The sequence below is a fragment of the Phodopus roborovskii genome, unplaced genomic scaffold (assembly GCF_943737965.1).
Source record: "Phodopus roborovskii unplaced genomic scaffold, PHOROB, whole genome shotgun sequence".
In the NCBI taxonomy this organism is placed as follows: domain Eukaryota; kingdom Metazoa; phylum Chordata; class Mammalia; order Rodentia; family Cricetidae; genus Phodopus; species Phodopus roborovskii.
Genome location: NW_026126448.1, coordinates 15,345,404 through 15,365,798, shown reverse-complemented (window position 1 = coordinate 15,365,798; position 20,395 = coordinate 15,345,404). Strand labels below are relative to the sequence as shown.

The 20,395-nt window shown below is 49.9% G+C and overlaps 2 protein-coding genes across 3 annotated transcripts in view; both read right to left on the bottom strand.

Moving 5' to 3' along the window:
- Window positions 1–20,395, bottom strand: part of Zmym6 (zinc finger MYM-type containing 6) — a 301,190-nt gene that overhangs the window by 182,441 nt on the left and 98,354 nt on the right. The window lies entirely within an intron of this gene.
- Dlgap3 (DLG associated protein 3) overlaps window positions 1–20,395 on the bottom strand; it is a 65,008-nt gene that overhangs the window by 30,658 nt on the left and 13,955 nt on the right. For both annotated transcript variants that reach the window (XM_051188834.1, XM_051188832.1), the window contains exons 2-5: window positions 11,070–11,152; window positions 8,469–9,623; window positions 4,321–4,526; window positions 3,910–3,982 (exon numbers count right to left, since the gene is read on the bottom strand). In XM_051188834.1, the coding sequence (XP_051044791.1) occupies window positions 3,910–3,982; window positions 4,321–4,526; window positions 8,469–9,572 (1,383 nt within the window). In that variant the 5' untranslated portion in view covers window positions 9,573–9,623; window positions 11,070–11,152. The remainder of the gene's footprint in view (window positions 1–3,909; window positions 3,983–4,320; window positions 4,527–8,468; window positions 9,624–11,069; window positions 11,153–20,395) is intronic.

Sequence of the window (20,395 nt, the reverse complement as noted above, 5' to 3'; positions counted from 1 at the left end):
AATGGTACAGCACATTCCCCGCACATGTAAGGTCCTAGTACTAGAAAGAGAGAGAGTGTGCGCACTGAGAGGTAGTGCAGCGGGTAAAAGTGATCCTCACCACCAAGTCTGACGACCACAGAACCCACGTGGTGGAAAGGGACCACAGACTCTTCCAAGTTGTCCGTGTGTGCCGTAGCTCACGTGCAGGTAAACACACATAAACAAATAATAAATGAATAAATGTAGTAATAACAATAATACTAAAATGTCTCTTCTTCAAACAAAATGAAAACACAAGTCCCTCCACGGCGGAAAGCACTGTAGCTGATACCTTAACATTACATTTCCAGAATCTGGACTCAGGGAATGACGTTTTCATGTGGGCACTGGGGAGAGAACCCAGGACCTCATTTATGCTGGGCAAGCATTCCATCACTGAGCTAGAACCACTCTCCTGTCCCAAAATGAATTTCTATTGCTTAAAAAAGAAAAGGACGAGGTCATCAAAATTAAAGTACCCTCAGGACTTTGCATTATTCAGAGCAAGAGTGGCAAACCTTGTCGGCTTCAGACTAAGTCAAGTCTGCACATTAAAATTACAGGAATAACCATAAAGAAGAAAATGGAATATGTAACTGTCAAACCAGCGTGGGATTTGACAGAAGAATAAAGCAAACTCAGTCAATCCAAAGACGTCAGCAAAGGAACAGAAAAGCACCAACTCTGCTGGGTGTGGTGACAGAAACCTGTCATCAGCCCTCACTCAGGAGGCTGAGGCAGGAGAATGGTCACAAGTTCAAAGCCAGCCTGGGCTACCCCATAAGACCCTATCGCAAAAAATGAAAGACACACTGGCAGACAGACATATGGGAAGGAAGAAAAGCGTCACATAAAGGGCTGGAGAGAACCGGGCAGGGTGGCTCAGCAGGTGAAGGCGCTTGCCACCACGCCTGACTACCTAAGTTCGATTTCTGGGATCCACATGGTGAAAGAGAGCCAGGTCTTCCTCTGTGTTGCCATCTGACTTCCACACATGTGCCCCAGCATGCACTAACCCCAGCAGGATAAATGGAAGACTTGCAAAGTAAGACGATAGAAATAAACCCGAGCATATCAGCGATCACAATAAATATAAATGTACAAAACTCTCAGGCAATTATCGAATGGATGCACCAGCAAATCTAGTATTAACTATTTAAAAAGACATACCTGAAACATATGGGACCAAACACTTTAAAGCCAAAGGTGGGAAAAGATGTTCAAGGCAAACACTAAAGAGAAAAATCCACTCAGGAGGAAAAGCACCATTAGAGACAACAGGGCAGCATCTCTGGCGCTTTAAGCCTCTCTCTCCTCTTCTGTAACGCAGACTCTAAGTCACACCTCCAGGAGAAATATGCCAAGTATATACACTGTTAGATAATGTAAAGTGGGAGGAAGAGAGAGGGGAGGAGGAAGGCGAGGAATAGGAAATGTTTGGAAGGTTTAGACTCAAAATTCAGAACCGTTGGAAAAGATCTGAAGAAAGAAAGGAAGGAAGGAAGGAAGGAAGGAAGGAAGGAAGGAAGGAAGGAAGGAAGGAAGGAAGGAAGGGAAGAGGGGTCCACAGGAGTGTCTGGGAAGGAGACATCCAGCAGGCAGGGACAAATGCTGAAGTCTTGGTGTCTGGGGAGCAGGCAGGGCTGGGGATGGAGGGGACAGTGTGATGAAGGAAGGGAAGGGAACAGAGCTCGGGGATGAACAGGTGGCAACACTGGCCAGCTCATACATGGCTTTGTAAACCCCAATAAAGCCCTGGGTGGCTACTCTGAGAAAGGCCAGGGCTCTGAGCAGAAAGGTAAACGACTGTAGTTACATTTTTAAATAACTTCCCTGCCTATACTGACAGTGAATTGGAGTCAGTACAAACACAGAAGGCCAACAAGGAGGCAGTACAACATCCCAGGCCAAGCCAGGGGGAATTGTGGTATATTCAGTGAAGGGTGGATGGAACCTGGAAATACCATGAACAGGACTGGCTGGAGGACTAAAGGATATGGTGTGTGTAGCAGAGAGACCAGTCTGACTTCATGGATTGAGGGTATAGCTATGTAATAGAGCATATGCTCAACATGAGGTCACTGGATCCAATCACAGCTGGGGGGGGGGTGGAGGGAAGGAGGGAAGGAAGCAGGGAGGGATGGAGGGAGGGAGAGAGGGAGGAAAGGAGGGTAAAAAGACCAAAAAAGACTGACTTTCAGACCATAAGTCCTAGAAAAATAAAACCTCCATTATCTGCAAAGGTTGGGTGGAGCAGAGCTCTGGGAAGGAGGAGGGTGGGGGTGCCTGTACCAACCATCCAAGTGTGTTCCAATATATAGTTCCATGCACATGCCTGGCATCTCAGGAAGGCTTTGGCCGGAGTTTCACATCTGGGAGTCAACAGGCTCTCAGTAATATTCAAAGCCACAAGCCTGGATGAGATCACCTACAGAGCGGGTGCAGAAAACAGAACAGGGACAGAGCCCTGGAAAGCTCCAGGGCTGACATCCTGAGACACAGATAAGAATTAGCAGTCGGAGGGAGGTGGAGGGGGTGTGGTATCCAAAAAGCCACCAGAGAAAAGTGTTCCAGGAAGAAGGGTCATCAATATGTTAGCTGTCACCAACGGTCAAGGAACTCGAAGACTGGGCATTAACTAGTGGAACAGAGACTGGCTTGATGCAGAGAGACAGCTGTGCCAAATCAGAATCCAATTCAGGAAATGGAACAAAGGAAGGGGTTCTGAGAGACTGCCGAGGCTCACAATAGGAGCCGATGGACCGTCTTCTGCATGGCTTTTTGCATTGCTCTCCCCACAGCACCCCCCCACCAGCAAACAGTAAAAATAGCTAACCTTTATTGAGCACTGGCTATGTGCCAAGAATGCTATTATGATGCCTATTTTTAAATAGGGAAGGAAGGGGCTCAAAAGTCATGTAACTTGCCCCAGGTCACTCAGATGGTAAGAAGTCCAGCCTCTATTCAACCCTCTCCCCCACATTCAAATATAAACTGCCATTGCCTCCATCCAATGAAAAGGAAGGCCTACGCTTAGGTACAGAAATCACTTTATCCTCTTTGGACAGGGTTTCTCGTACCGCAGAATGGCCTCCAACTTGCTAAGTAACTGAGGATGACCTTGACCTTTTGCTCTGTCCACTGATACAGACATGTGCCCACACACACAGTTTTATGCAGCACCAGGGATAGAACACAGGACTTTGTGACTGCTAGGCAGGCACTTTCCTAACAGAGTTACATCTCCATCCCTGGAGCTCAATTTTATACATCAGTTTGGGGTCAGTACCTTGTATTTGAATGATATTTTCTACTGAACTCCCACAAGTCCCCTGAGAGTTACCTAACACTAACACTGTCCTTTGGTTTTGTTTCCTTGAGATTAGACTCTTACTATGTCGCTGAGGTTGGCCTTGAACTCATGATCTTGCCCACCTCCACCTCACATGTGCCAAGACTACAGAGTGCTGGGATTACAAGCATGTGACATCGTTTGTGGTTTGCTCTTATTATTTCAAAGATGAGGAAGGAGTGGAGGCCATAGCAGCAGAACTCAGGGCCAGGGAGCCTGTGAGACTTCCCCTCTGCCCTGTCTTGTTTGTAATTTTCACTTAGGAGTCTGGTACAGTCAGGCCTGGAGAGGGCCTGACAGAGAGAGAGAGAGGGCAGCAGCAGAGAAACAATACTGTTCTTTCGCACGTGCTCACCACTTTGAGCACACTTGGTGGGTTCTTGGGTATTCGAAGTCCAAGAGGGTCTAGAATTCATGGGCAGGCTCCAGGGCTTCCCCAGAACCACAGACAGACAGACTTTATAGCATAGAATGAGCAAAAGGTGACCTCCCTTTCTTACCCTTCCCTCCGTGTACCCTTCCCAGCCACTCCCTACCTGACCAGTTGTGAGGGAACGGCTGTAGCCAGGGATGGAACTCCGGGGATGGATCCGGGGTGGGACACAGCAGCTGAAAAAGGCAAATGCCAGAGAGTCAGAATGGAGTATGCTAGAAGGGGTAGAGGGGGCATGATAATATTAGGGCCTCTGACTAGGTTCTGTACTTCATAACCGCCACACACACACCCGACAGCCCCGCCCAAAGAGACTCCCAGGAGACCTTGGGTAGGAGGTCTCTTCTCCCCAACAAAAGAAACATTCAGACAGACACTGACTCCGTATGGAGCAGAGCAAGTTAGTCTGTTGAACCTAGTTTGGATGGCTACCCATCCAAAACCCTCTACATACGGTCCCTGCAGGAGCTCAGAATCATTTCCAGCACCCCACCACTGCCACCACCATCCTTACTTGATCCTGGCTGTGTCCACGCTGGAAGAGCGGCGGGAGGCAAAGCGGCGGGCAAGTGCTTTGGGAGACGTCTTGGGGCTACCATCTGAGTCTCCACTCTCCTCATCCCCCATGGCTTTGATGTAGCTGCCGCTCCGCATCCTGCGGCAGGGGATCTCCCCATCCTTGCCACCCGTGGGGTAACCCCCCCAGTCATCTTGCGGCACCTGCAAGGACAAGGGCCTCTATCTCTCAGACATGTCACCTGCCAGCCTGGAGGAGAGGGTACTCTTCCTCCCACTGCCAGTGGGAGGCGCTCTGCCCTGCTGAGGAGCAAGCCACACTCAACAGTATACACAAAGGACCTGGAGGGGACCTTCAGGGTGTTCCTCTCCTTTGTGAAAGCTGCTGCATCATCCTCCAGAGACCTTTAGCCACTCAATAGAAGGTCAGCTAAAGAGCCAAGCCATTCAAGCCTGAGTGGCCTGTCAATCATATCCTCATGTGTGCAGCATCACCTGACCTCAGTCACCTTCTGCTCCTCCTCTTCATCCTTTTAATATGTTTCCACTCCCCATCCTCTGTCTCTCTCTCTCTCTCTCTCTCTCTCTCTCTCTCTCTCTCTCTCTCTCTCTCTCTCTCTCTCTCTCTCTCTGAACTCTCAAAGAACCACAGAGGGTGTTAGGGAGAGAGCATATCAGCATCTCCACAGTCTTAGATGGAGGCTAGATGGTCAGAAGAGCAGGGCCCAGGCAGAAGCTCAAGTAGCAGGAGGGAAGCTAATTAGGAGGCTGAGGCTGTTATGCAGGCAAGGGATGATGCAGCCTAAATTAAGACAATGAGAATAAGGGGAGAGTAGGAGATGGGAACGGGAGGTGTTAAGCAGCATCAGTGAGCCTGATTAGCAGGGAAAGAAGAGAAGCCAAGAGGAGTCCAAGATGATTGAGAAGGGTGATGGCTAAGGAGCTGGGGATGGGAGTCCTTGGCTGAGCCACAGAACTCCAGACAGCCCGATTTGGGAAGAGGTGACAAGGTTCAGTGTTGAGTACCCTGAGTTTGGCCTAGAACTGAGGTGTCTATTATGCTTAGTCTTGGGGGTTACTGGGCTGGAGGCAGACATGCAGAAATCAAGGGTGGCAACCAGGTGCCCAGGAGTAACGGAGACACCTCAGGGGAAGATGGCAGGAACTGAGCATAGACCTACTGGCATTTTAAAAAGGACTGCAAAGAAAGACAAGGGGGACTGTGTGAAGTCACCTGAGAAGGAGTGGGCAGAAGGGTGGGAGGGAGTCAGGAGAATGCCATGTCACAGAAACGAGACATTTCAAGAAGAAAAGGAGTCAATTATGTCAAATGCCACAGTGCTCTCCAAGGTTAGTAACTTGTGCTCTGGAGTTAGGAGACCCAGTGCAAATGCTGGCCCTGTCGCTTGCTGGCTAGGTGAACTTGAGCAAAGCTAATTAAGCTCCAAGCATCAGTTTCCTGGTTTGTAAATTGGTGAAAGTAATCATACCTACATCAGAACAGTTTGTGGGAAAGCTAAACAAGCCACACAGAGTGCCTAGCACACAGGAGCCACTCGGTAAATGGTACTATTATTATAGGCATTGAAGGCACTGTTGGTGACGGCTGCCCCGGGACCACTGGTGACCACCACCCAGGGCACTTTCAGGGGCAGGATGTGGACATCCGACTGTGGTCAGAAGTGAAGGGAAGTGAGGAAAGGAATCTATGTTCTACAGATTTAAAGGTGACAGTTAGTGGTAGGGGGTGAGGGTTTGGAGAAAAGTTTTAGGATAAAAGAGGACAGTCAAGATGGTCTTGAACTACAGAGGCAGTAGAGGGATGGAGGGGCTGAGGAGCCTTGTGGAGGAGGGACCAGGCCTGCATGAGTTGGAGTCCATGATGGTCACCTCCCCTGTGAAGAATGAGATGTAAGGGGAGAAGGCTGGAGGAAGCAGCAAGAATTGAAAGCACATGCTGGAAGGAAAAAGTTAAACAAGGCAAGTATGGAGGCTCCAAGGAAGAACATGGATGAGGGAGGGAACCCACGGGAAGGGCGAAGCTCATGGAGGGACAAGGAGATACCCTCATAAGGGAGCAGGCTCAGTGAGGAGCCAGAGCTCCATCGGAAGGAAATGAATGAAGCTCTGAGGGGGAAGCAGGGATCCAGAAAAGACTCACAATGTCCAGTGAGAGAAACTGGGCTTCATTAAAGGGGTAGGAAGCTGGGTGTGGTGATGAATTGCTGCACTTGGAGGTGGAGGCAGAGGGAGGCAGCCTGGGCTACACAGCTAGTTGAAGGCCACTCTGGGCTACATGAGACCCTATCTTGGAAAAAAAAAAAAAAAGGGAGGGGACTATACCAATGAAGACAGCAGGTCACATCGAGCCAGCCTCCCCTGCTTCTGTGCCAGGGAAGCGATAGGCTGTCTTGGAAGGTCCATGCAGTCTTTGGTTCACCCACAAATGGGCTCAGGCTCCCATCCAACCCCCATCCTGTTCAGATGCTCTGGAACCCCAGGCTCTGAAACCCATCCCCACCCCCACCCTCTTCAGAGAGGAGTGGCAGGAGGCCAGCAAATGGGACAGCCAGGGTACACACTGCCACACTGCAGGGCTCCTACTCCACAGCCACTGACTGCAGAGCTCCTCTGCAGGACACTGTGAGGAGCATGTTAAAAAGGAAGCCCCCAGGGAGGTCAGGACCGCCCTGGAGAGGCAGCAGGGAGCAGCAAAATGGTGGCCAGGTTTCCTTACAGGGGAGGAGGGCTGAGTATTTCCTCCCCTCTTTCTTCAGTTCTCAGTCTAGAGCACCTCCCCACCCAGGGAGGAAGCAATCTGGAGCTAACCTACACAGCTCTAATCCCAGCCGTCTTGTCCTGTTTCTGCTATAGTCTTATTTGCTCTCTTGGGCTTTCATGAGCTCCCCCAGGGAGTACTAACATGTGTACAAATGACAGGCAAGGCCAATGTCACCCCACAGGCTCATGCGAGCTCGCCTCTCCATGCCTTCCCACAATCTTCCTGGGACACCGTCAGTCTGCACTTGGCTAATTCCAACCTCACCACAGAGGGTCAGCTCAGGAGACATTCCTCAGTGAGGCTCCCTCACCCCCAGCCACTACTAGCCACCACCCACAGGGGAGCGAGGAGCCTCCTCTGTTCCTACAGGACCCAGGATCCTCTTCTACCACACAGCTTACCATCTGCTTCCTGGTCTATCCTCTAGCAACTGTGAGTTTTCCGAGGCAGGGGTCCTGAGCACTTTGTCAAAGACATGCTCATTGAATGAACAGATATGGACTAACAACCTAGGAGACATACGGACTTTGGAGATAACCCTAAATCTGCTAGATTGCCAAAACTTGTGTTTACTTTTCCTCCTAAGATGACAGGAGCACTGGCAAAAATCAGTACAGGCTGGCTGAAGCTAGAATGAAAGCCCAGAGAAAGGGGTCAGTCAGGGCTCCTAACCGTGGCGAGAGGACCACAAGGTTACAAGGGATGGTGTGGGAAAGCTCCACAGCCATCGACTTGGCCATCTACTCTTAAGAAGCCCTGCCTGAATGACAACAGGACTCAGACTCCAATATGTCACCAGCCTTGGGAAACCTCCAAAATACATGTCTCCAGGCTTCTCCATAATTTCCTGGACTGTCCCACCTCACCATAGCCCCAGAATGAAAAACCCAAGTAGAGGCATGTTCTGGAAACTGATCTTCATATTCCAGTAATTGGATCAACTGGATTTGAGTATAAAAGGTCTAAGGAAGGGCTTGGGGCAGGAAGAAATTCTCTCCAGCTGCCAAGCTTGCAGCTCCAAGGCAGTGTTATTGATAGTAACATTGTCCCATCCCCTGCCTTCCCTTAACCGCACATTGCCTTCAACCCCAGAAGACAGAGGTGAGCACATATTATCCAAACCAGAAGGCCGAGAAGTCCTCCTGGTATCGGCATTCATGGTCAAGTTACAGGGGTCCCTTTCATTGTACAAATGAGGAAGGTGAAACCCCAAAGGGAGCTCAAGGTATTACAGAGGCAGAGCCTCCTACCTTCAAGATCTCTGATCCAAGGACAGCTGGGTTCCACCCCACCATGTCCACTGCTCCCCAGCTGACCAGACTGGTGAGGACCCAGTACATGGTTCCCACCCCACAAAGCCTCACCTGCAGATAGTGATAAGTCCTGGCTTTGGCCTTGGTCTCTGGACCCAGGAGCCCCTTTCCTGGCCCAGGCCCTGGGTATCCATCCCGGCCCTGGTTGACCATCATGGTATGCCAGGCACTTCGCTTGACTGACTGTCCATCCAGTGACATGGACATGCCAGTGCAGGCAAGGCAGCGGCCTTCCGACCCGCCCGAACGCCCCTTGAAGCTCAAGTCCCGATAGGACCCATCTGGAGCGTCCATGCAGAAGGGACCACCAGGCTCTCCAGAGGGCCTCCCACCCGCCAGAAAGCCACTGTCACTGTCCAAATTGTCATCAGAGCTCCACCAGCCTGTGGCCTTGGTCTGGTGTCGCCCATCCCCCTTGCGGTCCTTGCTCTTGCTCCGTTTGCCATGCCGGGACTGGTGGTGGTGGTGATGGTGGTGGTGATGGTGGTGGTGGGAGGTGTGAGGGCCTCCAGAGCCTGGGCCAGGGTAGCTGTCTCCCCCAGAGCCACCTCTTCCCTCGGCCTTCGGCCCATTATAGTCTCGCTTTCCGGGTGCCTCCAGAGAATGGGACTTGGCAAAGAGCCTCTGCACAGAGTGAACCAGGTGCCGGATGCGGCTAGGACTCTCGCTGCGAGCCTCAGGGGCAGGGCCAGATCCAGGTCCAGGCCCAGGCCCCGCTGGACCTCGCTGGTATGGGAGTGTGTGGAAGCCATCTTGTTGAACTGGCAACTGCTTTTCAAACTGATCCAGGAGTGTGGGAGGCAGGCGGGTGGCACCCTTGCCCTGTGGGTGACCCACACAGTCTTCACAGGTGTCGAAGGGGCCCTGGCCGGGGTACATCCTGGGGAAGGTACTGCTGCCTCCCCCAGCCCCCACCCCCCCTGGGCCTCCCTCAGGGCCTACTGATGATGGACCCTCACTCAGGCTCAGGGGCCCTTCTGGAGAAAGGTGTCCCAGGCCAGCTCTTGGGGCACAGAAGCGGGGCTCGGTGGAGAAGGCCTCCCTGGAGCCCAGCAGGTACGGGGCCCTGGCAGCTGGGCCCACGTCCATATGCTGCTGGTCAGCAAAGCGGGCTGGGCGGGGATGGCTGCCTCGGTCGCCATGGTAACCCCTCATGGCCTCAGCAAAGGCTCTTCATATTGTTGGGGGCCAGGCCCCAGGAACCTCCTGTGAAAACAGGGAGAAAAGGGATTTGGACTGAACAACAGGCCATTTCACCTTAAAACATCTATCACTAGACACCGTGGCATCCCTGTTGGTAGTGCATACCAATTTATTGTGATTAATTATACTATCTTTCCACACATGGACTGAAAAGTCCTTAAAGCAGTCATACTAGACAAAGACACAGGGCACAGAATAATCCCATCATTCATCAATGCTGCAAATTTGATAAATACTTATTCACAAGAGGAAATGCTTTCAGCCAAATGGGCTTTTAAATATCCTTAGATTATCAAAAACAAAAGGAGGCCCAAGCAGACATACAACATGTTCAAAGAAACCAGTCATTAGGTGAACTGGCTTTTAACAAGCTAAGCCATAGCAAATTGATTCACAGTCATCCCTCTGCCTCAACCCTAACCCACATCCTACTGCTGCCGATGCCAGGCCTTGGAGCTAGGGCATTCCGCACCATGATGGAAGAGTAACTTCAAGTCTACATCCCCATGCCACTCCATAAGACACCACACACACACACACACACACACACACACACACACACACACACACACACACACCTTTCCTTCCACATCTACTCCCTCGCATCTGACTGCAGGCTCCTCCCCTCAGGAATACCATAGTCAGCCTTTGCTGACTTCCAGACACTCCCCACTGGAGTGGTTCCCGGGCTGCCCCTTGCCTGGTAACCCTCTGCCACACTTCCTCTCCATGGACGGCATGGTGAAGGGAGGAAAGATTCCAGAGGACTGCTGGCTAGACCAGACAACATGTGACCACTAGACTGAGGCTGGAACCTGGGAATTCTTCCTCCCAGGAACAGTGGGTCGATGAGGCCAGGAGCTGGTGGAGAAGCCATTGTGGAGCCATTGTCGCTGGCCCCCATCCCAGGCTTGCCAAGGCTACAGGACAAGAGAGGTCAGCTCTCAGCAAGAGTTGCCTCCAATCAGGACTCCAGGAGCTGCCAGGACAGGAGCTAAGGCAGGAGGGGTGACAGCAGGAGGGACAGGGACACAGGATCTGGCAGACGGAGCTCTCCCCTGCCCCAGACCAGCTCCTGGGCCATCTGCTGACTAGGAGATGACAGTCTCAAAGACTCCAGACAGGAGCACCTCCTAAGACTCACTCTGCCTGCCTCCCCACACCGATCCCGGGCACACACTCTGCTTCTGGCTTCTTCCAGACCCTGCCGGCAGCTCATCTCCTCTACTTTCCCAACACTAGTGATGCACCTGGTACTGTGCACACCTCACAGTCTTTAAGCCGACGGAAAATCCTGTCATGTAGACATTTTCCACACTTACCATGAGAAAAATGGAGCTCAAAATGGGGAGATGGAAAAGCCAGTAAATGGATTGTGTCACTTCGGATAAGTATTTGAGTTTGAGACTCTTAATATAACCCCCATCTCCCAAATTTCCTAATACTCACCATCGGGGGTGTCCCATCCTTGGCATCAGGATCCACACCACCAGGCAGAATCCTAACTTCAGCAGGCGCAGGACCACTGGCTCCTGACAGACAAGAAAGAAGATGAGGAATGAGATTTCTCCTGGAGTCCTCAGGCCAGGTCTCTGGCCTGACAATGTTATTTCCCAACCCCCCAAACTGGGACTGGTTGGATCCCCCATGATGCAGAGGCTTCAGACCCTCAGGGAAATGAAGTTGGCTTCATTATGCAAATGTATGCAAATGCACTCACAGGTTGGACTACCTCCAATTGCAGGTGTCTGTGTGATCTGTCCATGGTGTTCAGCTACAGCATTTTCATTGCCCTTAAAGATGGCTGCACTCCACAGACATTTGTGGAGCACCTATCACAAGGCAGACTGAATGGGAAGTGGACTGAGGTCATTTAAGTGTGGCCCCTGTCCTTAAAGGGTCTGAAGTCTCACAGGACAGAATTATCGGATTCCTATATTCTGGCACAAGCTGTTCCTTCCTCCTTGAATTGTTTCTCATCTACCCTCAAGCTCTCCTCCCAGCTAACACTTACTCATATGAAGCCTCACCTTCCCATGGAGACTTTCTGTACTCTTTATTCTGGGTTATGCCTCTCATTTGGGCTTTTATGACACTCTGGGTACCCCCAGAAGCAGCAAGCACGCTGCACTGAAATTGTTTGCTTCAGTTTCCCTCTCCCCCAACTACCACAGTCTCCAGCAAGGTGAAACATAGGTCCAGCCATCTCTAACTTGAGACTCTCCTAAGTGAGTGTACAACTGTGTGGATGAGGAGTGGGCTGTGCTGCAGAAAGATGGCAAAATGCTAGGCTAGCTTAGATTAACAACTAGACCAGATTCAGAAGAAAAAACAATCAAGGAAGGCTTCCCGGAGAAAGGGGATTACATGTAGGTTGGATATGGGATAATTCCCAGTGGAGAAAACGGTGGGTACACTATAGACAAAGAATGCAAATATCAAATCCTGAGGTTTGGTCTGGGAAAGTTCCAGAAGGAGGTTAGGATTTGGCAAATATTGGAAGAGAGAGAGAGAGTCAGAGGGGAAGACAACGCTGGAGTTTGCGGCAGCCGTGACTGTTAGGACTAATGAAGCCATTATTAGACACGGGGATGTCAGAAGGAAAAGCTAGCTTTGTGGGCATGATTAATATAGTGAAAGAGACACAATCAGACATCAGGAAGAACCTCCTGGCCCTGAGCAATGTGACACAATGAAGAAGATTGTGGAAGTTGGTAGGAATCTTCCACAGAGTAAAAATTCAGACATATGCAGCTCCCAGCTCCACAGCCTGGACCAAAGGAGCAATTCTTTCTTGCCTAGAGGGACACGGGGGTGACCTTACTGATACCAAGAGACTGGCTCTACAGCAATTCTCCTTTATCGTCTTTCTGCTAGGATAACAGAGAGGAGTTCAGACCAAGACGGCTTGAGGAGCTCTTGTAGAAACTAGCATTCAGAAGCATCTCCCCCCTGGGATGATGGGATGATGTCCATGACATACTTCTTTTGCTTCCCCAAGGACATAGACCAGAGACTCACAGCACAAAGGCCACTTTGGCTCAAGCCCGGGCCATCCCATTTATCTTGTCTACGGTCATACCAAACTGGAACGTCAGAGTGAACTTCCCAGTGGTGGAAGTTCGCAGATGTCCCTTCTACCAGCTTCCCACACCTGCTGCCGCCAAGCCGCTGGGCTATCATCAAACTGTTTTGTTTTGGGTTTTTTTTAAAGGATTTATTTATGTGTATGAGTGTTTTGCCATCATGTATGCATGTGTATCACCCATGTGCCTGGTGCCTGCCAAGGTCAGAAGAAGGTGCCAAATCCCCTGGAACTGTGGTTACAGATCATTGTGAGCCACCATATGGGTGTAAGAAACAAACCCAGATCCCAGAAAATGTTCTTAACCACTGACTTGTCTCTTTGTCTTGCTTTTTGAGAAAGGGTTCACATGTCCCAGACTGGCCTAGGACTCCTTCTATCACCAAGGATGACCTTGAACTCCTGGTCTTGCTGTATCCACCCCCTTCTTCCCCCCCCCCCCCCCCCGCAGTGATGAGATTATAAGTGTGAGCCATCCCATCCAGCCTGTCATCAAGCTCTTCCCAAACTGGATTCTCATTCCCACCAATCCATGTCCCCTTAGCTCTAGTCTGGGATAATCACCCCTCTTCAGACAGACCCCTAGCACTGTGCCCTACAGGAAAGAATTATCTAGGAATAAAACACAGCCCCAGGACCAGGTCTGTGGTATCAGACAAATGTATAGTCTTCTAAGCCTAATAACACCTGTTCACACATCATGCAGGACTTCAGTGAATATCAAATGACATAATACATATGAAACCATTTTAACCCTCTGGGAGACTGGGCCTGGTAAGACAGCTCAGTGGGTAGAAAAGCACTTGAGGCCAAGTCTGACAATCTGAGTTGGATCTCCAGAGCCCACAAAGGAGAAGGAGGAAACAGACTCCCAACAGTTGACCTTTGACCTACACATGTGCCTCATGACATTTTGGGCTCATTCCTATGAACACATGCACATACTAAATAGGCAAGTAATAAAACTAAATTTTAAATTCCAAAAGATTACACAATGTAGTATCTAATGTAACACCTTTATGTATTTATTGTTGCAATTATTGATGGGCAGAGAGGCCAGAGGCCTCTCAGCCTCCTCAGGCTGGAGTTACAGGTGGCTGTGAGCCATCCCACATGGTGCTAGGAACTGGACTTGGGTCCCCTGCCAGAGCACTACTGGTTCTTAACCACTGAGCCATCTCTCCAGCCCATACATTTTTTCTCTTTTTTCAAATCGAGACAAGATCTCACAACGCAGCCTAAGCGTGGAAGCCCTCCTTACTCAGTCTCTTGAGTATTGGGATTACAGGTGTTCAAGAAAACCCACCAAACCTTCACATACAAACAGCGAATAATGTAACTGAATGCAAGTTACTGAAGGAAGGGGATAGTCTATTCCTGTATTTCCTGAAGAAAAAGAAAATTGAATCTCATGTAACCCAAGCCAGCTCTAAATTCCTTACACAGCCAAAACTGACCTTGAATTTCTGATCCTCCCGCCTCTACCTCTAGAGTTCTGGGATTGCATTCATGTACCACCACACCCAGCTTTAAGGGAAAGACTGAATTATGAACTGGTTTTCTCCTATGTACTATTTTTCAGATTGCAGCCCCCCCACCTCAGCCCCCACCTCGTTACTAAATACAATGAATGGAAAGGAAAAGCAAGCAAGGAGAGGCCTCATCGTCCAATCCGTCATCACTTCTTATGGATTTTGCTCCCTAAAAATAGCTGTGCCCACTTAGTTCCATAACCACCAATCACTGTTGGCTGAGTAGCAAAGACTGATTCCCAAACTCCGTTTCCCTTCCCAGTCTCCCTTGTGATGAGACCAAGCCATTCACTCCATTGTGGCTAATGATTTATACACAAAAATATGAGGTTCCTGGGAAAAAGTCTGCCTTTGTGACAAGGGGCGGGGCTTGCTGGTGCCATCCTTCCTCTCCTGCTTTCGGGCTGGAATGAGACAATTGATGGCCAGATCTAGAGTATCTAGCTCACTGTGAGAGAAAGGCTTAGATAATCGCAGATATGTGGGTCCTGACACCATCGAACCACGGAAGCAACACAAGCGGTTGCCTTTCTCCAGGCCTATATATGATAAGGAACAAACTATTTTAAACCACCGTTGGCCAGATTTTCTGCATTTGCAGCAGAGAGCAGTGCTACCAAATCCTGCTGCACCTCCAACATCGCCTTCTGCTGGGGCATATGCAGGAGGCTCCTAACTAATCTCCCTGTTCTGCTAACCCAAATTATCACTCGGAGATGCAGATGTGATCGGGTCACTTCTGTGTCTTTAACACCTCACCCCAGTGTCCCTGGATTGGTATCTTAACCTGGCCGACCGAGCCTGCACACCTGTCCCTCCCTGCTTTCCCAGCACCCTTGATCCCCCTTGCTTGCTCACTCTGCTTCAGCCAAGCCAGCCTTTTTTCTCTTCCATGATCCCTCACATCATGGGGCCTACTCCCTGTCCAGAACGCTTTTCCCCACCCACCCCTGCCTTACCGACTTCTGTGTGCCCTTCAGATCTCAGCCCAATTGCTGCTTCTTCAGGGAAGCTTTCTCTGGCCTCCCTGACTAGGTCAGATCCCCCTGCTGTTTGCTCTCAAGGCATCATGTACCCTGCTCTTATCTAGTTACCATTTTAAATCTGTGTGATTCTGTGACTGACTGTCCCTCCCGAAGACTGTGAATTCCATGCAGGAATTCTGACCATCTTCATAGCATTCCCTCCTCCCCCAGGCCCTAGGCCCAATGCTTGGCACATAGTAGGTATTTGTGGACTGAATGTATTCCTGAAAAGAACAAGGTCCCTCACAGCATTTTATTTGATTCCCAAAACTAGCCCATCATTCCCTCCACACATTTCCATCTAAAGAAAAAGAAACTGAGGCTTGGGCCTACCCAAGATCACACTGAAAGCCAATTGCAAAGCCTGCATTGCCCAACTCCACACACTGATGGCTTGGCTACCATCCATGCTGTTAGCCCAGAGAAGGTGAACTTATGAAATGTCATTTGAAAGTAACCGGTACTAAGCAATCAAACAAATAAAAAGACTTCATGCACACCACAGAGGTAAGGAGACCCTCATTTAACATCTTCCCCTATGTAGGAGGTATAACTTTATACCAAGTCCAAGGTCAAATAGAGAATAAAGGAAACTTCCTGAAGTTGGTTCCATCTCTGTCTCTCTTTCTCTGGTCTCTAACTTGAGATATATCAACCTTGAATCTGTGATCATCTTACCTCTATCCCTGAGTCCTGGGATTAGAGGCATGCCTGCATTCGGGTTTATACAGTGCTGGGGACCAAACCACAGGGGTTTGGCTCAAACCACAGGGCTTTGGCTAGGCAAACACCTCTACCAACTGAGCCACATCCCCAGCCCTGCTTTCTCCATTTTACCACATCAATTCACCTTTCTGGTCTCATGGCACAGACAGCTGTCCAAATGGTAAACCCATGGACCAGGGAGGCAGCCACTTCCACTATTACCTATAGCTGGCTGGGAAGCGGAAAGTGAGGGACTCTGGGAGGGTGCTGTGTGCGACAGGTTCTTCTGTGACAGACCTCAAATCTATCTGGGAAGGGGAGAAGTGGCACAGATGCCGTCACCAAGAAATTACCCAATTTAGCACCAACTACACAATCCAGCAATTAGTCTCTTAAACCGGAACTTGCTGGGGGCTGCCAGGCTGGCGAGGTTGTTGTTACAAATCTCACTGGGAAGCCAGCTGTGTAATTCGCCAGGAGGTTGTCACTGCCCCAAGCAATTACCTTCCAGAAAAGGAATGGAAACCGGGAGAAGGAAAAGTGCTGCAGAAGTCAGGGTACTTCCTCCTTCGCCCCAGGGCCCTGCCCAGCCAAAGCAGTCCTTACTCTTTTTCTTGAGACCTAGGTGACTCCCCGATGCACCCCCACCTCCACCCCAAAGCAGTCACTTGTTTGGCTCTGCCACCTCACTATCTAGGTTCAAACCTCTTTTTATGCACGAGCTGTGTGTACAAGGGTCAGTGATTTACAGCTCTTACACCATTTCCTTATCTATGGAATGGGGACACTAGAGTCGTCATGGAAGTGCTCATGACGTGGTTAATAGTAAATCACACAGGCTCCTTAGCTCTGTGTCTAACGCAGTGAATATTCCATACAAGTGGCTATCGCTATGTGCGTGACCTTGAAGCAGGTCATATACTCTCTCTGAGACAACCATCTAAGGCAACTGGTACTCTGCTGGTGCAGAGACCATTGTTTTTGGCAGTCCACATCTGGGAGCCAGAGATCCAGATGTGCTCAAGAAAAGCCAGTGTCTCGGTGACCGACACAAGGGATGCCTTAGGTGAAGACAGAGATTTCAAAAATTAAATATTAGCTGCTTCACTGCTTCCTCCAGGAAGCTGTTGGGAGAACTACAGCTAGACAGGATGGTCCAGATAGCAGCAAAAGGACATTGCAGCTCTTTAACAGGAAGGGGCCAGCGTTATCCATTCCCATGGGGGCCCATGAGGTCATCTTCCTGCTGGTTTCAGTATAACAGATTTCCCAACAGGTGAGGCCTAGGGTTTGTTTTGTCGCTGGGAGCCTGGATTCTTCCATGCCTGTGACTGGACATGTGTGCTCTTGGGAGCTCTAGCTTCCAGTTTTGCCCATCCACCCCCTTTCCCTGTGTTAACTGTACCTGTTTCCCTGTTTAGCCCTCCACCACCCCTGGACCCCGTAGCTCAGATGGCTGGGGCTGTACCACCCACTGGGAGTGGGGGAAACCACTGAGCCACACAGAACCCCTGGCCCACAACTCAAATGCCACTGTTATTTATCTTTGCCCATCCCCACTTGCGTCCACTTTCATCCAAGGCCCCTTGTCCAATCTGACTGTAGTTGAGCTCTGATACCTTTGTCAACATCTCTGTTGCTAGGTGGACGCCCTGGTCCCTGACTTCCCTCAATCCAGCCCCATGGCCCAACCCCAGCCCTCAAGAATCCAAGGAAAGTGCCTGTCCTACCTTCCCTGCCACAGGAAATGGAGGAGGAGGAACGGAATGGAAGGAGGGACGCTTACAGACAAACTCCCTTACCTTCATTACTTTATTTAATCAACTCTTCCTGGGAGCTCGGGGCAAGAAGGCTGCAGAAAATGGGCTTGCTTTTTCAAAATACTCAAGACATTTCAGCAGGGCCAAGTCTAAATGCATCTCCTGACCCGTCAGACAGGGCTCATGCAAGCCTGTGAATAACCCATACCACCTGTAATCTCTTTGAAAACCCCACCTCAGGGGGCTTTGCACTAGATGTTCTTGCTGCCGGAACACTCTGCCCCAGATATTCCCATGGCTTCCTCTGTCTCATCTTTTGGGGCTCAGTTCAGACAGGCCTTCCCTGACCACTCACTCTAACTAAAGTCCAACCTGATCCTCCCCGGGGTTCATTCTACATCACCCTGCTCTGCTGCCCCATAGCACTCTTGCATGTTTGCGATGACTCTCTTCATCCATTACATTTTTATGGTTCATCTTCCAGTGGTAAAGCATCCCCTCCAAAGGGGCCATGACTAGGCCTGTCTCATTGCTTCAGTAGTCTGTGATCTAGAATGCCTGGCACTAGCAGAGGTGAATGAATGGTTTCCCTGCTGCCTCTGCCCACTCTCCTGTGCACAGAACCCCACAGAAAGCACCTCCACACCTTTCCCTCCAAAAGCTTTGGAGAGCTCAGAAAGATCAGTATCCAAAATCCTGTCCCTAAATACAGCTCTGCTCTTCCTGCTTGCTTGTATTACCCAGATGTGCTTTTTGCACAGGGAAGGGAATGGTAGAGAAGAAAGAAGAAAAGGGGGTAGCCCTTGCAACGTTACAGAGACAGGCCAGCCTGGGAGGAGGCTCAGTGTCCACTACCAGCCCTAAGCAGGTCTTGTCACTCAAACTTATTGAACCCCAGCACCTTCTCTAGCTGGGGCCACGGAGCCAAGAAACCCTGAAAACCAAGTATGAGCCTCCTTTTTCTTCTTCAGGGCTTCCAAACGCCCTCTGAGATGCAAGCACACTAAGCAACCTTGTCCCGCATGGCCAACTACTTCCAGTCCATCTTCTACTCTCAACCATGCCCACCCCCACTCCACCCCACCCCACTCCTCAAGGGGCCAAGAGCCCTAGTTTGGGAGTCTCTTCCTGCTGAGAGGAGTCATCCCAGGACCTGAACTCCTCTGACACTCTGTCCAGGGGTGGCTGGTGACAGAGAGTGTCTTTTCTAAGTTTTGTACTAAATCATATGGGTTTATAGTTCAGGCCCACCAGTTAAATAAACATGGGCCTTAATGAATTGCCTTCTCTCTCACAAGCCACCCTGTGTTCAAATGGGGGCAAGAACAGTCTCTCCCTCAGGTCTGTGATGTCACAGGATTAAAGTAATGCAGGTAAGATGTCCAGGACAGTGCCAAGGGCTGGCTCCAGATGAAGGGAAAGCCATTTAAATGTGTGAGAACTAAACATGGGGCCTCTTAAAGAGGATTTCTCAGACAGCCTTGGGCAGAGACTACAGCCATGCCTGGTGGATCAGAAATGGGTGCTGTGGGAACTCTTTCATTCTGTGTATCCAACAATGTGCTTGACTAGGAACCTTTTGAAGACCTCTCACATCTCCAGCATGCAAAACACAGCAGAGCAGCTCTGCTGCCCCAAAACGGTGGGACCTGAGGGAATTAGAGCCCTCTGATTCACAGACCTCCAGAGTCCTCTGTAGCCATAAATGGTGGTTTCTCTTCCCACTCCAGAGATCCAGAAGAACAAGCTCAACAACCTCAAACTGGAAACTGCAAAGACAAAGACAGCTATCTATCTGCACCTATGCTATCTTAGCTGAACAAAAAATAGCTTGTTTTCTCTGGCTGGGTTTTGATGTTCTCATCTGTAAAATGGGGGCAATGGAATCTGCCCCCTTCCGTAGTACAAGTAACTAATTGATCAATCCAAGACAAGGCACATCAGTCTCCATTCTCACATCTATTCTAACATGAACAACATAGCACCTTCTCTCATTTGTATTTGACTTGCTCTAGACTCCAAGGTGTTGCCAGATTTTAGCCAGCCGTGGCCACCAGAGAATGAGAGACAGGAGCCAAATCCCAACCAGGGTCCGATAGACGTGTGATTCTATGCCAGGCCAAGTCCATGGCCTTTTCAACTTCCAAACTAGCCAACCAGTCACGGGTCCTGCCCATGGAATCTACAACTTAGCACACTGTTCCCCCAAGCTCTCTATTTAACTGGCACAGGGATGACTAACACAAAGGACCATCCTCTCCTTTTAGGTCAGTATCACAGGAGACCCTCTGAAAGGCCTTTCTTGGCTGATTCCTGGGTGAAATCTCCTACCCTTCAGCTCGGCCTGAAGTCTGCTGACGCCATCCCAGCTTCAGGAATGCCTAAACCCAGTTCTCCTTTGAACCCCTGGACTTAGAGCATCTGAGAACAGAATGGGAAGCTAAAGGGTGAGGAGCACAGCAGGTAAGTGTGCAGGGCAAGAAGCAACATCAACAGTAATAGCTATCCACCTGTTCTATCAACTGCACCTCTGATGCATTTTTTTTTTTTTTTTTTTTTTTTTTTTTTTTGCTGTGGTGGGATAGCACATGCAAATAGGTAGTATCATTCTGGTTTAAGGTGTGCGGAAGTATTGAGTGGATTTGCAGGAGTATAATTATCTGAGTCT